The 17,695-nt window shown below is 48.8% G+C and overlaps 1 protein-coding gene across 2 annotated transcripts in view; it reads right to left on the bottom strand.

The window, feature by feature from the left end:
• The window catches only part of PLXNA4 (plexin A4), a 677,576-nt gene that overhangs the window by 192,606 nt on the left and 467,275 nt on the right, over positions 1 to 17,695 (bottom strand). For both annotated transcript variants that reach the window (XM_032805231.2, XM_032805232.2), the window contains exons 6-7: positions 13,517 to 13,640; positions 5,799 to 5,952 (exon numbers count right to left, since the gene is read on the bottom strand). In XM_032805231.2, the coding sequence (XP_032661122.1) occupies positions 5,799 to 5,952; positions 13,517 to 13,640 (278 nt within the window). The remainder of the gene's footprint in view (positions 1 to 5,798; positions 5,953 to 13,516; positions 13,641 to 17,695) is intronic.

Genomic DNA, 17,695 nt, shown 5'->3' with positions numbered 1-17,695 from the left:
TGGCTTGCCCTCGGGGGCCCTGAAGGCTTTGGCTTGGGCCCCGGGGGCGGCAAAAAAGGGGACAAAAAATGGGGAATTTGGGGGAAATGGGGGACTTCCCCCCAGGGGTCCCCAAAGTTCAAATCCCTTTCCGCTATTTTAATGGGTTTTTTTGGTCCTAAAAAAATAGAGGTTTTTTTTTCCAAGTTTTTTCCCCCCTTTGGCCCCTTAAAAATTTTATTGGGGGGCAAAGTTTAACTAGAAAACCCAGGGAGGAAGGCCCCATCCAAAAAGGAAAGAGCCCCAACCTCCCAAGGGTTTCCAGGGGGGGTCGCCCCAGAAGGATTCAAGATCCCTGGCAAGAAAAAATGGATTTGGGAGCTTACATTTTTTGCCCAATTTTCTTAGGGAGGGGGGAAAAAAATGGCCCCTTGGCAAAACAAACCCCCCCCAAAAACCCGTTGATTTTGCTTTTTTTTCCCCTTTTTCCCCCCAACCCCTTCTGGGGGGCCTTTAGCTTTACCCGTGGGGCAGTTTTGTCCCCCCCCCAAATTTGGTGTTGTTGGTCCCCCAAATTTGAAAAAGTTTTAAATAGGGAAGGGGAATTGGCAGGGGAAATTAAAAAAGGAAAAAACTTGGACTTTTAGTTGAAGATTTTTTAAAAAATAAAATTGGAGGGGGAAAGGGCAAAGCCTTCCCCCAGCTTTTGGCTTTCCCTATGGCCCTTAGGGATTTTGTTAGTTGTGGGGTTTTGGGGCCAGGGGGGGGAAGCCCAAGCAAATCCGCCATTTTTTTGCTCTTATGGGACAAAAAATTCCCACAGGCAAGGGCCAGTTTTTACCCAAGAAACTTTTTTTCCTTTTAGGGACAACAAGGAAAAGGGGGGGGGAAAGGGGGGGGCTTGAAAATGGCAGGCTTTTCAGGGGGCCCCCTTGCAAAGTTGGCTTTTTGGGATTGAAGAAACCAAATGGGTTTTTTTTCAATCCTTTTTTGGTTTTAAACCATCCCCGTTTCCTTGCCCCAGAAATGGGAAAAAACCCCCAGGGGAAAAAGAAAAGGGTCCCCCCCATTTCCCCCCCATTTTTTTTTTTTAAACCCCAGGGGGGCCACCCCCCTTTTGGCCGAACCTTCCACCCGGAAAGGGGGGCCAAGGCCCAGGAGGCCAACTTTTTTCCCACGGGGGGGGAGCTGAATTTGGGATTTTTGGGGACGAAATGGGGTTAGCAGGTTTTTCCATTTATTGTGGGCCTTTTTTTTACCGGGTTTTTTTCTGGCCCCCCCCATTTCCAGGAAAAGGAAAAGGGGGGAAGAGGGGGGATGGCCCCTTTTTTTGCTGGTTTCATTTGGCCGGCAAGTTGCCCGCAGGCACCCGCGTTGCTTTTTACCAAAGCAGCAAGGGCAGTTTCCCCCAGTAGGGGACCAAAAAGGGGTGGGAAAAAAACATAAAAAAAAAAAAAGGGTCCAAAGAAAAAATTGGATTTTTTTTTTCCCCTTCTGTTTTTCTTTTCGATTTGGGAGAGGAAAAGGGGGAGAGGGGGATTGGGGGTAAAAAAAAATTGGGACCGGAAAGGGCCTTAATAACCCCTGAAAAAAAAACCAAACCGGGGGGGAACAATGGTTGTGTTGGGAAAAACCCAACTTTAAACCAGGGGCCCAAATTGGGGGGGAGAGTTTTCCAGGCCAAAGGGAATGGCAAAAATTTTTTTTGGCTTTTTTCCAGAGACTGCGGGGGGGGGACGCTGGAAATAGCTTGGGAAAGTTTTCCTTTTTCCAGGGTTTTTACCCCCCCGTGTTGTTTTTTTTTCCCTCCCTCCATGGGAGGCAATTGTTCATTTTGAAAATTTCCCCCTTTTGGGCTTTTTTCCCGTTTTTTCCGTTTGTGGTCCAAATGCAGCAAAGTTGTGGCCCAAAACCCCCAACTTTGTGCTGTGCCCCTCTGGGGGTCTAAATCCCATTTTAGCCACCCGGCTGGAGATTTTTTTTTCCAAAATTGGGGGGCTTTGTTGGGCATTTTCGTTTCCGTCTTCTTGTAAAAACGGAAAGCTTGGAATAGGAAAAAAAACCAAGGGATTTTTGTTTTTTTTTCAAATGCTTTGGCATTTCGTCTTCTGTAACGGAGCTCTGATAGAACAGATTTGTCTCCCCATACAGCGATCAGATCCAGTATCTCCCGTACGGTCCATGCTGGAACTCTTTTTGGATTGGAGACTGCATGGTCACCCGTGCTAAACAGAGCTCCACGCTGGGCAAACAGGAAATGAAATTCAAAAGTTCGCAGGGCTTTTCCTGTCTACCTGGCCAGTGCATCCGAGTTCAGATGGCTTTCCAGAGGGTCACAGTGGTGCACTGTGGGATAGCGGCCGGAGGCCAATACCGTCGATTTGCGGCCACACTAACCCTAATCCAACAAGGTAATACCAATTTCAGGGCTACTCCTCTTGTCGGGGAGGAATACAGAAACCAGTTTAAAGAGCCCTTTATATCGATATAAAGGGCCTCGTTGTGTGGACGGGTGCAGGGTTAAATCGGTTTAACGCTGCTAAATTCGGTATAAACGTGTAGTGTAGACCAGGCCAGAGAGAGATCACATTTGGAATAGCGCATCCAATTCTGGGCACCTCAGCCCCAGAATGGATCCTTCAAATTGAAAGAATCAGAGAATCATAGAATATTAGGGTCGGAAGAGATCTCAGGAGGTCATCTAGTCCAATCCCCTGCTCAAAGGAGGACCAAGCCCCAACCACGGAAGAGCAATGAAAACTCACACAGAAAGATTCGAGAGGATTAAATATGTATGGCTTGGCCAAGCAATGACTAAGGATTGTCCCTCTAGATTTTTAAACTACATGCATCACTGTGCTATCAGAGCATGGTGTTTCCTAACCCTCGTACGTTTTTTGAAATTTAGACATGCTGTGGTTGAACTGGTTATGGTACTCCAAGGAGACAACTACAAATAATGGGCCAGATCTGGAGGTCCTCCCACAGGCAAACCTCCCAATGATGTCAGCAGGAGCTATGCCTGAGTACCGCCCCAGGACTAGGCCTGATAAGCAGGAATTGTGCACAGAAAAATGTAGGTAGATTGGACCTGACCCCTGAAGTCCTTACTTCAGGAAGCTCAGTCAGTGGGAGTAAAATCTAAGATAAGAGCACCAATACGAGGAAAGATTTCCAGGTCTCTTTTAGATGGTGGACTCTTCTCAGTGATGAGAGTCCCATCTCTTGGGTCATTTCAAATCAGCCTGGGAAAAGTTTACAACTGGGAATACTCTTTCATAGGCCAATGGGGGAGCTGGACTGGCTGGGGCTGGCCAGGTCTTTTCTATCTCTTACTAATCAGAGTTTATGGTAATTCAGGCCAACAAGTGAGAGCGGAGAGAAGGAGGGAGCGATGTTAGTATGGAGCTAATTGGACTAAGGAGGACATGAACACTGAAAGCTACGGCAATGGTGCTTCATTCTGCAGGCTGAGGGGGTCACAACACGCCCCCAGGAAGGGAGGCCGGGTGGATTGCAGGATGACTGGCTGGCCTGCTGAGCCTTGTGGTGTCACAGGAATGGAAGGGTACGCCTGTTCTCTGTCGCTGGGGACTCATTTTCTGGGTGAACGTTCTGCCCCCATTTATTTCCACTACTTGCTGCTAAAGGCTGGGAGCCTGGGTGGCGTGAGTGTGACCCAACGGGGGCACGGTGCTACATTCACAAGTGGTGAGTGAGTGGTGTAAGTTAAACTCCCTTACAGACAGGCCCTCCTTACACCTCCTCTCCTGAGTTGGGGTGAACCCAGGGAACAGCCTGCTGGGGGGACGTGCAGCACCTCGGGTGGGGTTCTCCTGTGAACATCACACTGCGCTGAGTCCCGAAGGGGGTGCCCTCTGCGAACTCCACCAAGGCCGATCCCTGTGTGAAGAGCAGCCTCGGCGACTGGGAGGAGCTGCTGAGTTTCCCAGGGGATTGCCATGCTCAGGTGTATGTTGAGTCTTTAGCGGGTTCCCCGGGGAATACCACACTGGGGGCTCAATACCATGCTGAGGTATCTTTCCCCCACCTAATCACATCTCTTTGCTTCCTTCCATGCTGCTCCCTTCTGAGCATGCTCTCCCAGAGCAACCTCCATGCACCACTCTCATCCCATAGGGAACATCCACTGCTCACAGGCTGCCAGCCCCTCATCCACAGCAGACACAGAGCCTCCCCTGGAGCTGACTCCTCCTCCCATTATCCAGCTCCCAAATCCACCCACTCCTTTTCTCACTCCTCATCTACCCGCATCCTCCGTCCACTCCACTATCATTAACCTTTTCTGCCTCTCCACCAACTCCAAACCCCGCATACCTCCCAGTCCGCTTCCTTGGACCCACCAGCAGCGGATGTTATATGTGTGAAGTAACTGCAGTAATTTTATGATGAAGGAGCCCATGTTTAATTCAAGGCTTTGACCTGGCTGGTCCTTCCACCTCTATTATTTTCCTCCTCACCGGAAAGATTCATTAATCAATCAGACCAAAGCAAGTTTGACAATTCATCTCCACATGCGCTTGTACACACACACGCACACACATTCCTGAATACATTGTGCCACCAGCACTCAACTCTACTGCCCATCTGCAGCCGATGGCTTTGACAGCTCTGTTAACTGCTTCATGTTTAACAGCTTTGCCAGTGCTCTGGGGACTGGCTGGCTCTGGGGGTTGGGAACAAGCTATGGAACTTCCCACTCCTCTCTTCAATCCGCCCTCTGGCAGTCTGCACCAAGAGCTGTATTTTCAGAGGTGCAGAACACCAGCCATTGATGGTGATGGGAGCCGTGGGAACTCAACTGCTCTGGAAATCAGACTCTAGAAGTGCCCCTTTTTCTCCATCACTCTAGTGTCACTCCTTTTGTTTGTTCGTGGCTCTGAGCCGGGTCCCTAATGGACAATGGTCCACACCAGAGAAGTCCCTATCACAAGCGCTGCTAGCTAGCATCCTTCTTGGTAGGCTAGTCAACAGCAGGCAAGGATTGAGTGGGAAGTGGAGACAGGAACTGCCTTTAGACTCCTTAGCTTACTCCAGAATTGAAGCGCACGCGGGGAGAGCTTGTGGGCTTCCAGGAATCTTTCACTGGGACTAAATTCACTGCTAGAGTTCACAAATAACACAGAGAATAAGAATGGCAGCTTCTCCCTGCACCTGCCCACTCGCCTGTGACCCAATTTAAGGCCTTGGGGGAAGCCTAGCAGCATTGGCACATTTTACAGTGTCTTGCTGTGCAACTAGGGGGAGCTAGAGCCTACATGCACCTGAAATATTGTGTTCATTTCTGAGTGCCCCATTGCAGAGGGCTGCGGACAAACTGGAGACAACAGAGGGAAGAGAAACCAAATGGATCAGGGGCTGGCATGGAAGGATAAGCACATCTGGCTTGGGCAAGGGATTATTATGGGAAAGGGATAGGATAACAGATTGCAAATACCTGAAGGGTGTAAAAGCCAGAGAAGAAGAGACTGATTTAGGGAGCTGCACGCAGAGATGTAACTAGGAGGAGTGTGATGAAATTAAGGAGGGAATCATTCAGGCAGAATAGCTGGATAAAGTACCTGACATGGAGATGTACTGGTCTGGGATGCAAGCCCCATCATTTGAGCTGGATAAGACTGGACTGGACAAAATGCTCGTAAATGTGCTGTTGCTACACCGGCAGCGTTAGGGCCCATATGGGCACATGCCCAACCAATAATGTGCTGGTCTCCCAGCTGCTGTGCTCTCACCAATAGGTCAGAGGGAAGCAGCGGACCCACCCCAGTGTTCACGTAGGGAAGGCCTGAGACACTCACCATTCTCCATGATTATCTGGGGCACCTCCTTGGCAGCCGGGGAGATGCATTGGATCTGGTTCCCCACCACCAAGCCGTCCATCTCGGAAAGGTCCTCGAAGGTGCAGTTGACCCCTGCTGACAACTCAGGGACGTTGTAAGTCTCCAAGACCAGCTGCAAGCAAAGGGGGCGGGAGAGAGAGAAAGAGAGTGCTGAGCTCAGTGACAGACAGATGAGGCCAGCACAAGAGAATTACACTGGAGAGGTTGGACAAAGAGCCTCTTGCTAGATAAAGGATCCTCCTTCAACAGAAAGCAGCGACTCTGGGGAGTGCGGGATGGAATGCAGATGTAAACACAAGTGGCGTGTGGCTATGCAGGGGCGGTGGCTGCTGCTTCACCGTGCAGGGTGAGTTCAAGTCGGGTCAGTGGCGTGGCGTGCTCGACATCGGTCATGCAGGTGTAATATTGGCAAGGGAGTCTTTGGAATAGGCTGTGAAGACTGGGGCTTGCTGGCCCCCTGGCACAAGGTTTCTGAGGAAGGTGACTATTACTCACAAGAGGCACTCTGCGGACTACAGAGAAACTGTAGCGCTCCAGTCTAACTCTCTACGCCTCCTCTCCTAGCATCACCAGCAGAGGGAGCTCTCTGTCACCAACAAGTTCCTGTGTATAGAGAGTCTAGTTACAGCCTTCAGTAAGCCACCAGCATCCGCTCCCGCTAGCGGGCCAGCTGAATGACTTCACCTTTACAGGCAGCTCAGAAATGCCTGCCCCGTTTGATCACTCGGTTACAGGAGCAGCAGGCCCCGAGTCTCGATGTGTTAGGGCACTAGCATCGTAAATAAAAGGACACTCTGGAATCCGTGACATCCACTGGCTTTGCCACTAATAAAGTATAATGAAATAAACAAATAAACAGCGGGTTTCCAGGACGTTCACGTTCTCACAAAGCCTCACTGGGTTTTTTACCATTTGGAATGGAAGATCCATTTTATATGAGGTCCTGCTTATGATTCTAATTATAACTCCGCTCTCAGTCAGCTGCATCCGCCGCACCACCCCCACATGCCATGGTGACAAACCATGGCCACAAATATACAGACACCAACAGCAGCAGCAGGGTACTTCCACAATAGTAGCACAAGTCCCCTGCCAGCGATCTAAAGGCATTACTTCGCTCATGGTTAGTAAATACCAGAGCCTTATCCTTGCTGGGGCCAACCGCTAGAGGGTGACATGATTACACCAACCAGAGTATTACATGCTCCCCCCTTACATAAGCTAATTCTGAGCATGAGGTCCGTGAGAGTCTGAGTTTCGTCTGAGACCCAATCACATGCAGCTGGAGTGCAGCTACCGGCATAATGGACCTGTCACTCTGCCCAGCCATGAAGCAGTAGAAGGAGGGAACAAAAATCCCACTCATTGCCTTCCAATGGTATGTCCTCATCACCCAGTGAGGTTTATTATGGGAGTTGTGTGCCTTCCCCTAAGGCATCCAGCATTAACCACCTCAGAGACAGCAACTGCGCAGAAGAGAGGGACCATTAGTCTGATCAGTTTTACAATTCACCTGTAAATTCATTGCCTGGTTAAGGAGAGCAGTTTGTTCCTGCCAAGTTATGGGAGGGGAGAGGGAGAAGCCCTGAGGACTGGGGTGGCTTGTTCCCGGGACAACACATAGTGCTTCTATTGAATGGCTCCACCTCTGTCACTTCCTCCCTCCCACCAATGCACCCGGATCAGCAGTGGAAGGGAAGGCTGGAGCTCTCACCAGGCCGCTGACCCAGCCAGGGAACTTGCTCACAAGTGTGTAAAACGCAGAATGCAGATTTGTCGCTTCTCCGACCACAGTCACCAAGGAAAAGGCCTGAGAAGCTTGGGCACAAATGTGACAAGCCTGGAGCTGCCATTGATGAACAAAAAATGCTCCTGCTTTGGAGCCCCTGCAGTGGGTAGAGAATGCCCTCTTCTCTAGCATCTTTCTCCTCTCATACAGTCCATGAGGAACAGCCTAGGACTGGGCCAGACCCACATGTGACTCCCAATTTCCTGGGCACTTCTGCTGCCAAAAAAGAGTTAATGTTGCCATGTGAACAATACCTTCCATAGGTCTGAGCATGAGCTGAGCAAACAGGTACATTCCCTACCCTCAAGTCAGAGAAGAACTTGGCATGATCGCAGAACAGGCTCTCCCCTAACCAGAACTGCCCCAAACTCAGTGCAGTCTCCATGGTCCAATCAGTCTTTGACTTGTGCTAGGGTTTGCCAATAAACCATCTGAGATGGTGGTTACTGCCACCACTAGGAGCTGACTGAGACCCAACAACTCAGTTCATATGGGTCATCAGACAGCAATATGCTGAGGACAACAATAGCTCTGGGCTGACTTGCACTGCCATGGTGACTCAGTAACCCTGAGCCAGTCTTTATTCTAACATAGGAGAATTCAAAGACTATTGAGAGAATTAAAAATAATAAGTTGCACTCCCAGAAGAACAAACAATTTACGATGTTTCTGATCACTTTTGTCGTACACCTGGGAAGGTTAAGTCACAGGAAAGGTAAGAGGCAGAAACAAAGCACAGGGACTGGACATACAGGCTAAAAAATAGACCTCAAACACCCTACCCATAATACCCGAGAGATGGCCAGCTAGTGGACCTTGAGCACTCCACTGAGCCCACAAAGAATGGGGAGCTACTGACTGGCTCAAAGGAACACTGAAGGGAGATGGAGCTTTTCACTTCTAGGATATGAGTTCAAATCCAGCCCAGGTCAATATGACCAGAAAGAGTTACCAAGTGGCAGCTGTTCAGTGGCCTGTATAAAACAGACCCCAGTTCAGTTCCTAGCAGGCACACGTTCACAACACAAAAACTCCAATATAATGGGCACTGCTGACAGGCTGGAAACTGAATGAGTCTTTTACAATGAACTCTCTTCTTGTCCCTAGAAAAGGCCTTTCCACAAGGAACAGAAACACTCGTTGCTCCACTGGCATCATAACTGTCCTGCTGCCTTTAACAGCTCTGCCACAGGAAGAGAGGGAGTTGAATGTAGCAAAGCATAAACCCTGGTAGAGATGGGCTGCAAGCTGCTATTTCTAGCATCCCCATACCTCTGCTCTGGGGTGCTCAGTGTTGAAATTGTACCAGGCCTGGGTGCTTTGGTAGTTCAAGAAAGAGACCCTGGTCCATGAAGTGAAGGGAAATTGAAGTATATTAAATGGTCCTAGCACGCCTCCGCACTGCAGTCCTAGAAGCTGAATTCTAAGACAGCCAATGCCAGTTGCCCATATTTTGCATACGGCTATAGAGTCCAATATCTTTGGTGTCTGAGGTAAAGAAGTTGGCTGCAATGGGTGAAGCATTCCTCTTTGATGGATCTGTGGTTCCTCTTCAGAATTGCATTCAGCTCTTCACAATGAACTGGAGAAAACAGTTCCTAACCTTTTGTAACTGTTGTTCTTTGAGATGTGCTGCATGCATCCATTCCACTCGTGATGTGCGCCACCCCACGCACAGTCATTGGAAATTTTTCCCTCAGTGGTACCTGTCGGGGAAGCTCAAGTGCTCTCTGGTGCCATGTGCCCATGCATGCCGGTGCAAAGGGCCCAGCCGTCCCTGACCTCCCTCAGTTCCTTCTTGTTGAGCAACTCCGACGCAGAGGGGTAGGAAGGTGGGTGGTGGAATGGACACGTGCAACACATCTCCAAGAACAACAGTTATGTAAGATTAGTTATTCGTTTTTCTTCTCTGAGTGATTGCTCATTGCATTCCACTGGAGGTGACTCATAAAGTAGGAGGAGGGAGAGGTGCTTATGTGCACACAGACTGGAGTAAAACTCATCAAAATGTAGCATCATATCTGGAGTACCAAATAATGCAGTAATAGGATGCGAAGGTGTGAAGGCCGCTCTACAGATCTCCTGGATAGGGACTTGTGCAAGGAACGCCGCCGAGGCTGCTTGTGACCTTGTGGGATGTGCCATCACTTTGCTTGGCAGGGAAATACCTGCTGTATCCCACACAAATGCAGGAAGTTATCCAAGATGAAATTCTTTGTGAAGAGACCACGAAATCCTTCATTCTGTCTGCTATGGCCTTGAACAATTGAGTTGACAAACAAAACCGTTTAGTCATGTCTATGTAGAATGCCAGCACCCTTCTAACATCTCATGTGTGCTGATGTTGCTCCTATCTATTGGCATGTGGCTTTGGTAAGTAAATTGACTGGTTAATATGAAAATTAGATACCACTTTGGAGAGAAATCTTAGATGAGGATGCAAATATACTTTATCCTTAAAAAAGATTGTGCAGGGTGGTGTGAATGTCAGAGCACACAGTTGAGAGATAGGTGCAGGAAGAAACATGTTGTTAGAGGCTAAAATGGTGACCCCATGATCTTCAGTAAAATTAGGTTCAAATCACAGGGCAGGATAGTTTCCTTTATTTGAGGGTACAACCTTTCCGGGCCCTTCACATATCTGATTATCATATCATTAGAGCATACAGAATAGTTATCCACATGAGTATTAAAAGCTGATATTGCTGCCAGGTGGACCTAGATAGAAGATATTACTAACGCTTGCTATTTTAGGTGCAGTAGATAGTCCAGGATATGCTGGAGAGGACTGCATTGGCTAGGCTCCAGACTGACAAGACCAAACAGAAAAATGCCTCCATATTGACATGTAAGCAGCTCTGCTAGAAGGCTTTGAACTATTTAACAAGACATAGTGAACTTGCTCCGAGCAAGACTCCTCTTTAGAAGTTAGTCATGGAGCCTGCAGGCCATTAAATGAAGGGTCCACGGGTTAGGGTGGTGCAGTCAACCATGATCTTGGGAGATCAAGTCCAGGTACAACAGGAACGAAATTGGAGCTTCCACTGACAGATCCAGTAGAGTGGAAAACTAGTGCTGTCAAGCCATGCTGGGGCTATTAATATAATCCAGGCCTGGTCCACTTGATCATTCTCAGCACTCATATATAGAGTGGGATTCGGGGAAAAGCGTAGTAGAACTTTTTCATCCACAGTAGCAGGAAAGTGTCTGTGATGAACCAGGACTGTGGCCTTGCATGGAGAAAAAATATTGGTATTTCCTGTTGTCCTTGGTTGCAAAAGGTCTATCTGGGGAGTCCCCCACTGCTGGAAAATGCATCTGGCAACATCCAGCTGGAAAGACTACACATGGTGACTCGTAAATGATCTGCTTAGGCGGTCTGCCAGCTCATTCTGCACCCTGGAAGGCCTCAAGGTTGATTGAATTGGCAATGCAAAAGTTTCATAGATGAACTGCTTCCTGACAAAGCAGGGAAGAGCGAGCGCCTCCTGGCCTGTTGAGGTAAAACATGGCTGCCATGTTGTCTGGGAGAACAAACAGGCTTTTTCCCTCGATGCGCAGTAGGAAGGTCTGACAGGCTAGGCAGACAGCCCTTAGCTTCCTGACTTTGATATGGAGAGAGAGAGATTCCTTGAGGACCCCAAACCTTGAGTTGTGAGAGGGCCCAGATAAACCCCCAACGCCAGGGCAGATGTGTCCATCACCAGTGTCTGTGAAGGCTGATGGTGGATAAAGGAAATGCCCACACAAACGCTGAGTGAATCAGTCCACCAATCTAGCAAAGTGAGAACATGCAAGGGCACAGTGAGTACAGTGTTCAGATGGTGCCAACTTGGTGATTAAATGGAGGCCAGCGAGACCTGAAGAGTCCTGAGGTGCAACCTGGCATGTTGGACTACCTATGTGCATAAGACCATATGCCCCTCGTGCCTCACACCATTTCGAGATGCTGTGATTGGGTGAACCTTGAAAACGGTCACAAGAAGGCAAATTGTTTCGAATCTTAATGTTCTGACTTGGGTAGAGTCCAGCACTGCTCCTATAAACTCTATCCTCTGAACTGGACAAACAGTAGACTTGTCTGTGTTGATCAGTAGACCCACAGCTCTGAAGATTGACTGGATGAGTTGAACACTAGAGAGAAAGTGACTCCTGGACCAGACCTTGACTAGCCAGTCATCCAGGTAAGGACAGACTCTGTACTCTTAGCCTCCTCAGGAAAGCAGCTGCCACTGCCACACGTTTTGTGAAAATCCAAGGAGCTGCTGACAGGCCGAAAGGCAGCACAGTCAACTGGTAATGAAAGTGCTTTAGTATGACCCTGAGAAACTTTCTGTAACCTTGATAAACTGCCACATGAAAGTAGGTGTCTCTCAAATCAAGGGCAATGTATCAGTCTCCAGGATCCAGTGAGGGGATTATGGAAGCCAGGGTGACCATGCGAAACTTTATCCCACACCTCTCTAAGGTCACAAAACAGGAATGTCTCATGTATGACCTGTAAACAGTGGGGAAACCCCACAGATTCCAAAAAAGCCACTGGACAGGTGGTGGCAGTGACCCCTGGCCACCCACTCGATGGCCCTCCCACCGAAGGTTCCCTACCAGGGTAGTAGTCCCTTGGTGGAGAGTAGCAAGAGTGGCTCTGAGAGTGGGAAACGGAAGCAAATCTCTGATTCAAAGGACCAAGGAGAGGCCACTCCCAACAGTGCCAGAGACCATTGCCTCATCAAAGAAGGATGCAGTGCAGCCAACATTTCAGTCTCCCCCTTCAGCGGTACCGACGGACGTGCAGTTTGAGACAACTGAGGCTGACACAGCATTGAGTGCTGCACCAGTGTTGCTGGTGCTCCTCTGTCCGCAGATACTGAGCAGAGCGGTCTCCTGCACCGCCAGACATACCAGCACCGAAAGGCTCAGAATGTCTTTCTCCAGTGGGGCTAGTACTGAGATGGTCTCGGGATGGTGCAGTTCCGCAGATGTAGAAGGTGCTCCAGCAAGCCCCGGACTTGAGGATACCTGCCTTGGTGCTGGAGCCAACAGTGCCACAGAAGAGGAGTGCTTAGGTTTCTGCTGACTCTACTCTTTTTCCCACACTCCTCTGTCTTTCCTTGTCTGAAGCGTTAGGCCTTTGTGGATTTGGCAATGATCCTGAATACTAGCTTCCCCGAAACAATTCGGGTAACTTGAGTGTGGGTCACTCACGGGCATTGGCCTCTGCAAGAGATGCAGGGCTTGAAGTCCAGTGAGTGAGGCACCCCTTGGTACTGACTAACGGAAAAAGCCCCAAGTGGGGACCAAAACAGAAAACGTACACTCTCTACAGTATTAACTAAGATGCTATGATTCTAGAAACCGATCTGCAACTAATTTACAATAAACACCCTGAGAGCACCTGCTAAGGTAAGCCAAGCAATGCCAACGACTGCCACAGGCAGTTAGAAGGAGCTGAGAGGTTTCGGGAGTGGCTGGGCCCTTTATACTGGCACACAGTGGCACGCAGCAGCAAAGGGTGCTCTAGCCGCCCCGTTGGGTACCACCGAGAGAAACATTTCTGATGACTGTGTGCGACGCATGCACACACCATGAGTGAAATGCACATTTGCAAACACTTGAATAAGAAAGATCCCCTCCACGTTCCTAATCAGTGGAGAGCCTCCTCCCTGGGTGAGACCCCTGTGTATGTCAGGGAGCACCCAGGGAGACAGTGAGTTCTGTATAGACATCCAGCAGACCAACAAAGCTGCTAGTCCTTCCCACTGAGCCTGAATGCGTCAATGAAAGGTTACGGATAGCCAGGGCCATAATCCTGGCAACAAGGGTGAGACCTCTTTAGGCTTCCCTGGAAGGAGGAGAAATTGTGGAGATAAGGGTCTATCCTGCTTACCAGCACGTTGTACTGGGAGACGGAGATGTTGTTGGGATGCACGGTGAGCCGGACACACTGCTTCATCTCCGAGGCGAATCTCCGAGGCTCGCTGGAGCGCTCGCACCGTTCCTTCCTGGTGCACCTAAGAGAAAGGGAACACACAGAACCAGAGATTAATGACAAAGCCGTGTGGCACGGCAAGTGATTGCCATGGGACGCAAGAGGAGAATCTGTGCCATGGGGGCTGCCACCGGCTAAAGAGAAGGGGGTCAGTGCCATCACCCCTTCACCACAACCTCACAGGATCATCTGACTGTGTCTCACCAGATTCTGCATGGCTGGCATTTAGCAATGCACAGCAGCCATTTCAGCTAGGAAGTGCAGCCCATATCCAATCAAAACTACAGGGGGAGTTTTAAGTGGGTAGAATCACTGCACGTGCAGTGCACTTCACTGGGGAGTTATCTGAGCCTTGAGCTAAAAACATCTGGTGCCATCAGAATGCAGCACCTGTTCTGAGGGATGACATAGCTACAAAGTGAAGCTACACAATGCTGTGTTGCAGAAGGTGCGTAGAGAAGATCCAAGCCCAGCCCCAGGAAAAGATGGACAGCTCTGGAGACTGGTCCTCTACTTATGGACAGAGCAGTGCAAGCTTCCCTCACTATGGAACCCTACATACCTCAGTCCTGACCTCGGGCAGAGAGGGCTGCCCAGTCTGCATGGCACATTTAATTCTTGGCCTCTCTGCCCGTTAGTACCTCTTCTGTTGGTGACTTTTGGAATGTGGATACCTGTCCATTGGAAATGGCCTGAATCCTCCAACTCAGTTCCCACTGGCCCCTGGTAGCCTTCGGAGGGTAACAGTTTTGGGTCAAAAACAGCCTGGGGACCAAGCAGTTAAAGATCTCATGCCCCATTACCAGCTAGGCTGTGGGTTACCAGATCAGGATTGGACAGAATATGGGGTACCAGTGGCTGCAGCAGCCATATTACATGCAAGGTACATTCCCTTTGCTCAGGTCACTGCATCTAGGTAGCACTTGGGAACAAGAGGTTGCTGCAGGCAGGAGAAATCATCTGGGAGTTGGAAATCCTAGGGTACTTCCCTCACCATGGAATAAAGAATCCTCCAACAGGAATATAAGAACGGCCATACTGGGTTAGACCAATGGTTCATCTAGCCCAATATCCTGTCTTCCAACAGTGGCCAGTGCCAGATGATTCAGATGGAATTAACAAAATGGAAATTTATCAAGTGATCCATCCCTCGTTGTCCAAACCCAGCTTCTGGCAGTCAGAGGTTTAGGGACACTCAGAGCATGGGGTTGCATCCCTGACTGTCTTGGCTAATAGCCATTGATGGACCTGTCCTCCATGAACGTCTCTAAATCCCTTTTTGATCCCAGTTATACTTTTGGTTTTCATAACATACACTGTCAACGAGTTCCACAGCTTGACTGTGCGCTGTGTGATGAAATACTTCGTTTGTTTTAAACCTACTGCCTATTAATTTCATTGGGTGATTCCCTGTTGTTGCGTGAAGGGGTAAATAACACTTCCCCTGTTCACTGTCTCCACACCATTCGTCATTTTATAGACCTCTATCATACCCGCCCCCAATCATCTTCTATCTAAACTAAACAGTCCCAGTCTTTTTAATCTCTCCTCATATGGAAGCTGTTCCATACCTCTAATCATTTTTGGCGCCCTTCTCCATACTTTTTCCAAATCTACTGTATCTTTTTTGAGATGGGGTGACCAGAACTGCATGCAGTAGTCAAGGTGTGGATGTACCATGGATTTATATAGACGTATTATGATATTTTCTGTCTTATTATCTATATCTTTCCTAATGGTTCCTTACATCCTATTTGTTTTTTTGACTGCCGCTGCACGTTGAGCAGATGCTTTCAGAGAACTCTCCACAATAACTCCAAGATCTCTTTTCTGAGTGGCAACAGCTAATTTAGACCCCATCATTTTGTATGGATGGTTGGGATTGTGCATTACTTTTCACTTATTAACAATGAATTTCATCTGCCATTTTGTTGCCCAGTCACCCAGTTTTGTGAGATCCCTTTGTAACTCTTCGCAGTCAGCTTTGGATTTAACTCTCTTGAGTCATTTTGTATAGTCTGAAAACTTTATCACCTCACTTAGTACTCCTTTTTCCAAACCATTTATGAATATGTTGAACAACACTGGTCCCAGTACAGATCCTTGGGGGACTCTGCTATTTATGTCTCTCTACTGTGATACCTGACCCTTTACTCTTACTCTTTGTTTCCCATCTTTTAACCTGGTACATCCCTTCCCAGAAAAGGACATAAGGGATTCCCAACTTTCTCTGGCTCACTAGGTGTCCGGAGACAATTCACTGAGGACACAATTTTCAAAAGTGGCCACTGATTTTGAGGTTCCACGCCCAGAGATTCTCCGAGATGCTAAACAGCCATGATACCAGTCAAACTCAATGGCAGTTGCGAATGCACTGGGGAAAGTCAGCCCTAAGTGTCCCAATTATGCACCCCAAACCACCAGTCACTTTGGAAAATGTTTGCTCTAACACATTTGGGTCTCAGTTTCCACATCCATAAAATGGGGCTAATAATATTCACCTCTCTCCCTCGCAGACGCTGTGAGGATGGAGTAAGGGTTGGACACTACTTTGAAAGTATAAAGTGTTCCAGGGGTGCTAATATTATCTGTGCTGTTTTAGATTGTCTCGGATCATCTCAGGAGGGACCCGTAAACATGGGACTAGAATATGAATTGCTAGGCTTGAGATGATTTCCATCCAAATCTGTTTTCAACCAGCATGAAAAATACAAGCTCCATGCCTGTTGCCCATCACATTCAGCGAGAGGAAGATGTCTACCTAGAAACCCACAGGGTTAATATAACAGGACAGCTCCAATTGCATGCCAATTACCTTTTGCCATTAAGCTAATGGTATGAATTTGCAAAGGTTGTTTCTGTGGATTGTATTATTAGCAGCAATATTGCTTCCATTCAAATCTGCTCAGAAGTTTAAGTGTGGGTGTTAAATTGTTCACCTACTTCCAAACTTGTGTGCAAGGGGAGGGACTGAGAAGTATCTGTACTAAGACGCCTCACTCTTTGGAGCAGGGATGATTTCTTATTATGAGTATGTACAATACCTAGTGTAATGGGGCTCCGGTCTTTGAATGAGCTCTCTTGGTGCTACTGCACGACAAATTATATCAATTAAATAATCAGAATATTATACAGCAAAGTGCAGCTGCAAGGTATGAGATAGAGATGGGTCCAATCCCCCTGAGCATGTCAGAGATTTGGGGCAGCCTAGATCTGCATCCAAACTTTGGCCCCTAGGCTTCTTTCTTGTGGCTGAGCCTGGATGAGACAAGAATCATCATCCAAAGCCTAAATCGCTGATTGGGGGAAAGTTTCTCACTTCCTGGGTTGGGCTGGAAGTATAGGAACTGGAGATCTCAGCTATTCTCATGAGATTTGCAGCCTGAGTTAGCAAATCTGGAACGTGACAGCCGCCCACTATCTTTGCACTCGTATAATATACCTCCTTTGTGCTAGGAGCCAATGTTTCATTAGTCTTCTTTACTGCTGCTGCAAGCTGGATGGGGAATTTTAAATGCTGGGTCTCCAGAGGGCTGGAAGGATAGAATGCTAACTGCTCTGAATACCACAAGTCAGCCCTCTCTGCTGGAACACCAGTGGGAAATGCCGCTGAGAGATCTCTGCACGCCACTCTGACAGCAGAAAATGGACACAAAACACTGGAGGAAAAGCTGTGACATGAGGAGTCTTCTCCTGGGAATAGCCCAGCAGGGCCAGCCTTACGGGTGGGTAACGTGGGCAGCCACCCAGGCTGCTGCGGTTAGTGGTGGCACCATGATCAAGAGGCAAGGAGCGTGGCGGGCCAAGGGTGCAGGGCTGCAGAAGGGAGCTCAAGGCAATTGGGCGGGGAGAGGCCAGCAGGGCCTAGGGAATGGGGGAGGGGAGCCTGGGAAGGCAGAAGGGAACAAGGACCATGGGGAGCCCAGGGATGCAGCGGAGGCTGGGGCAATGGGGAGATGGATGGGAAGCCCAGGGAGGCAGTGGGGGCTGGGAGAATGGGTGGGGGGCCGGGAGAAGCAGTGGAGGCTGGGGGAAGGGGGATAGGGGAATGGGTGGGGAGCCGAGGGAGGCAGCAGG

This window comes from Chelonoidis abingdonii, chromosome 1 (assembly GCF_003597395.2).
Source record: "Chelonoidis abingdonii isolate Lonesome George chromosome 1, CheloAbing_2.0, whole genome shotgun sequence".
Taxonomy (NCBI): Eukaryota; Metazoa; Chordata; order Testudines; family Testudinidae; genus Chelonoidis; species Chelonoidis abingdonii.
This window is presented reverse-complemented; position numbering and strand designations above follow the sequence as displayed.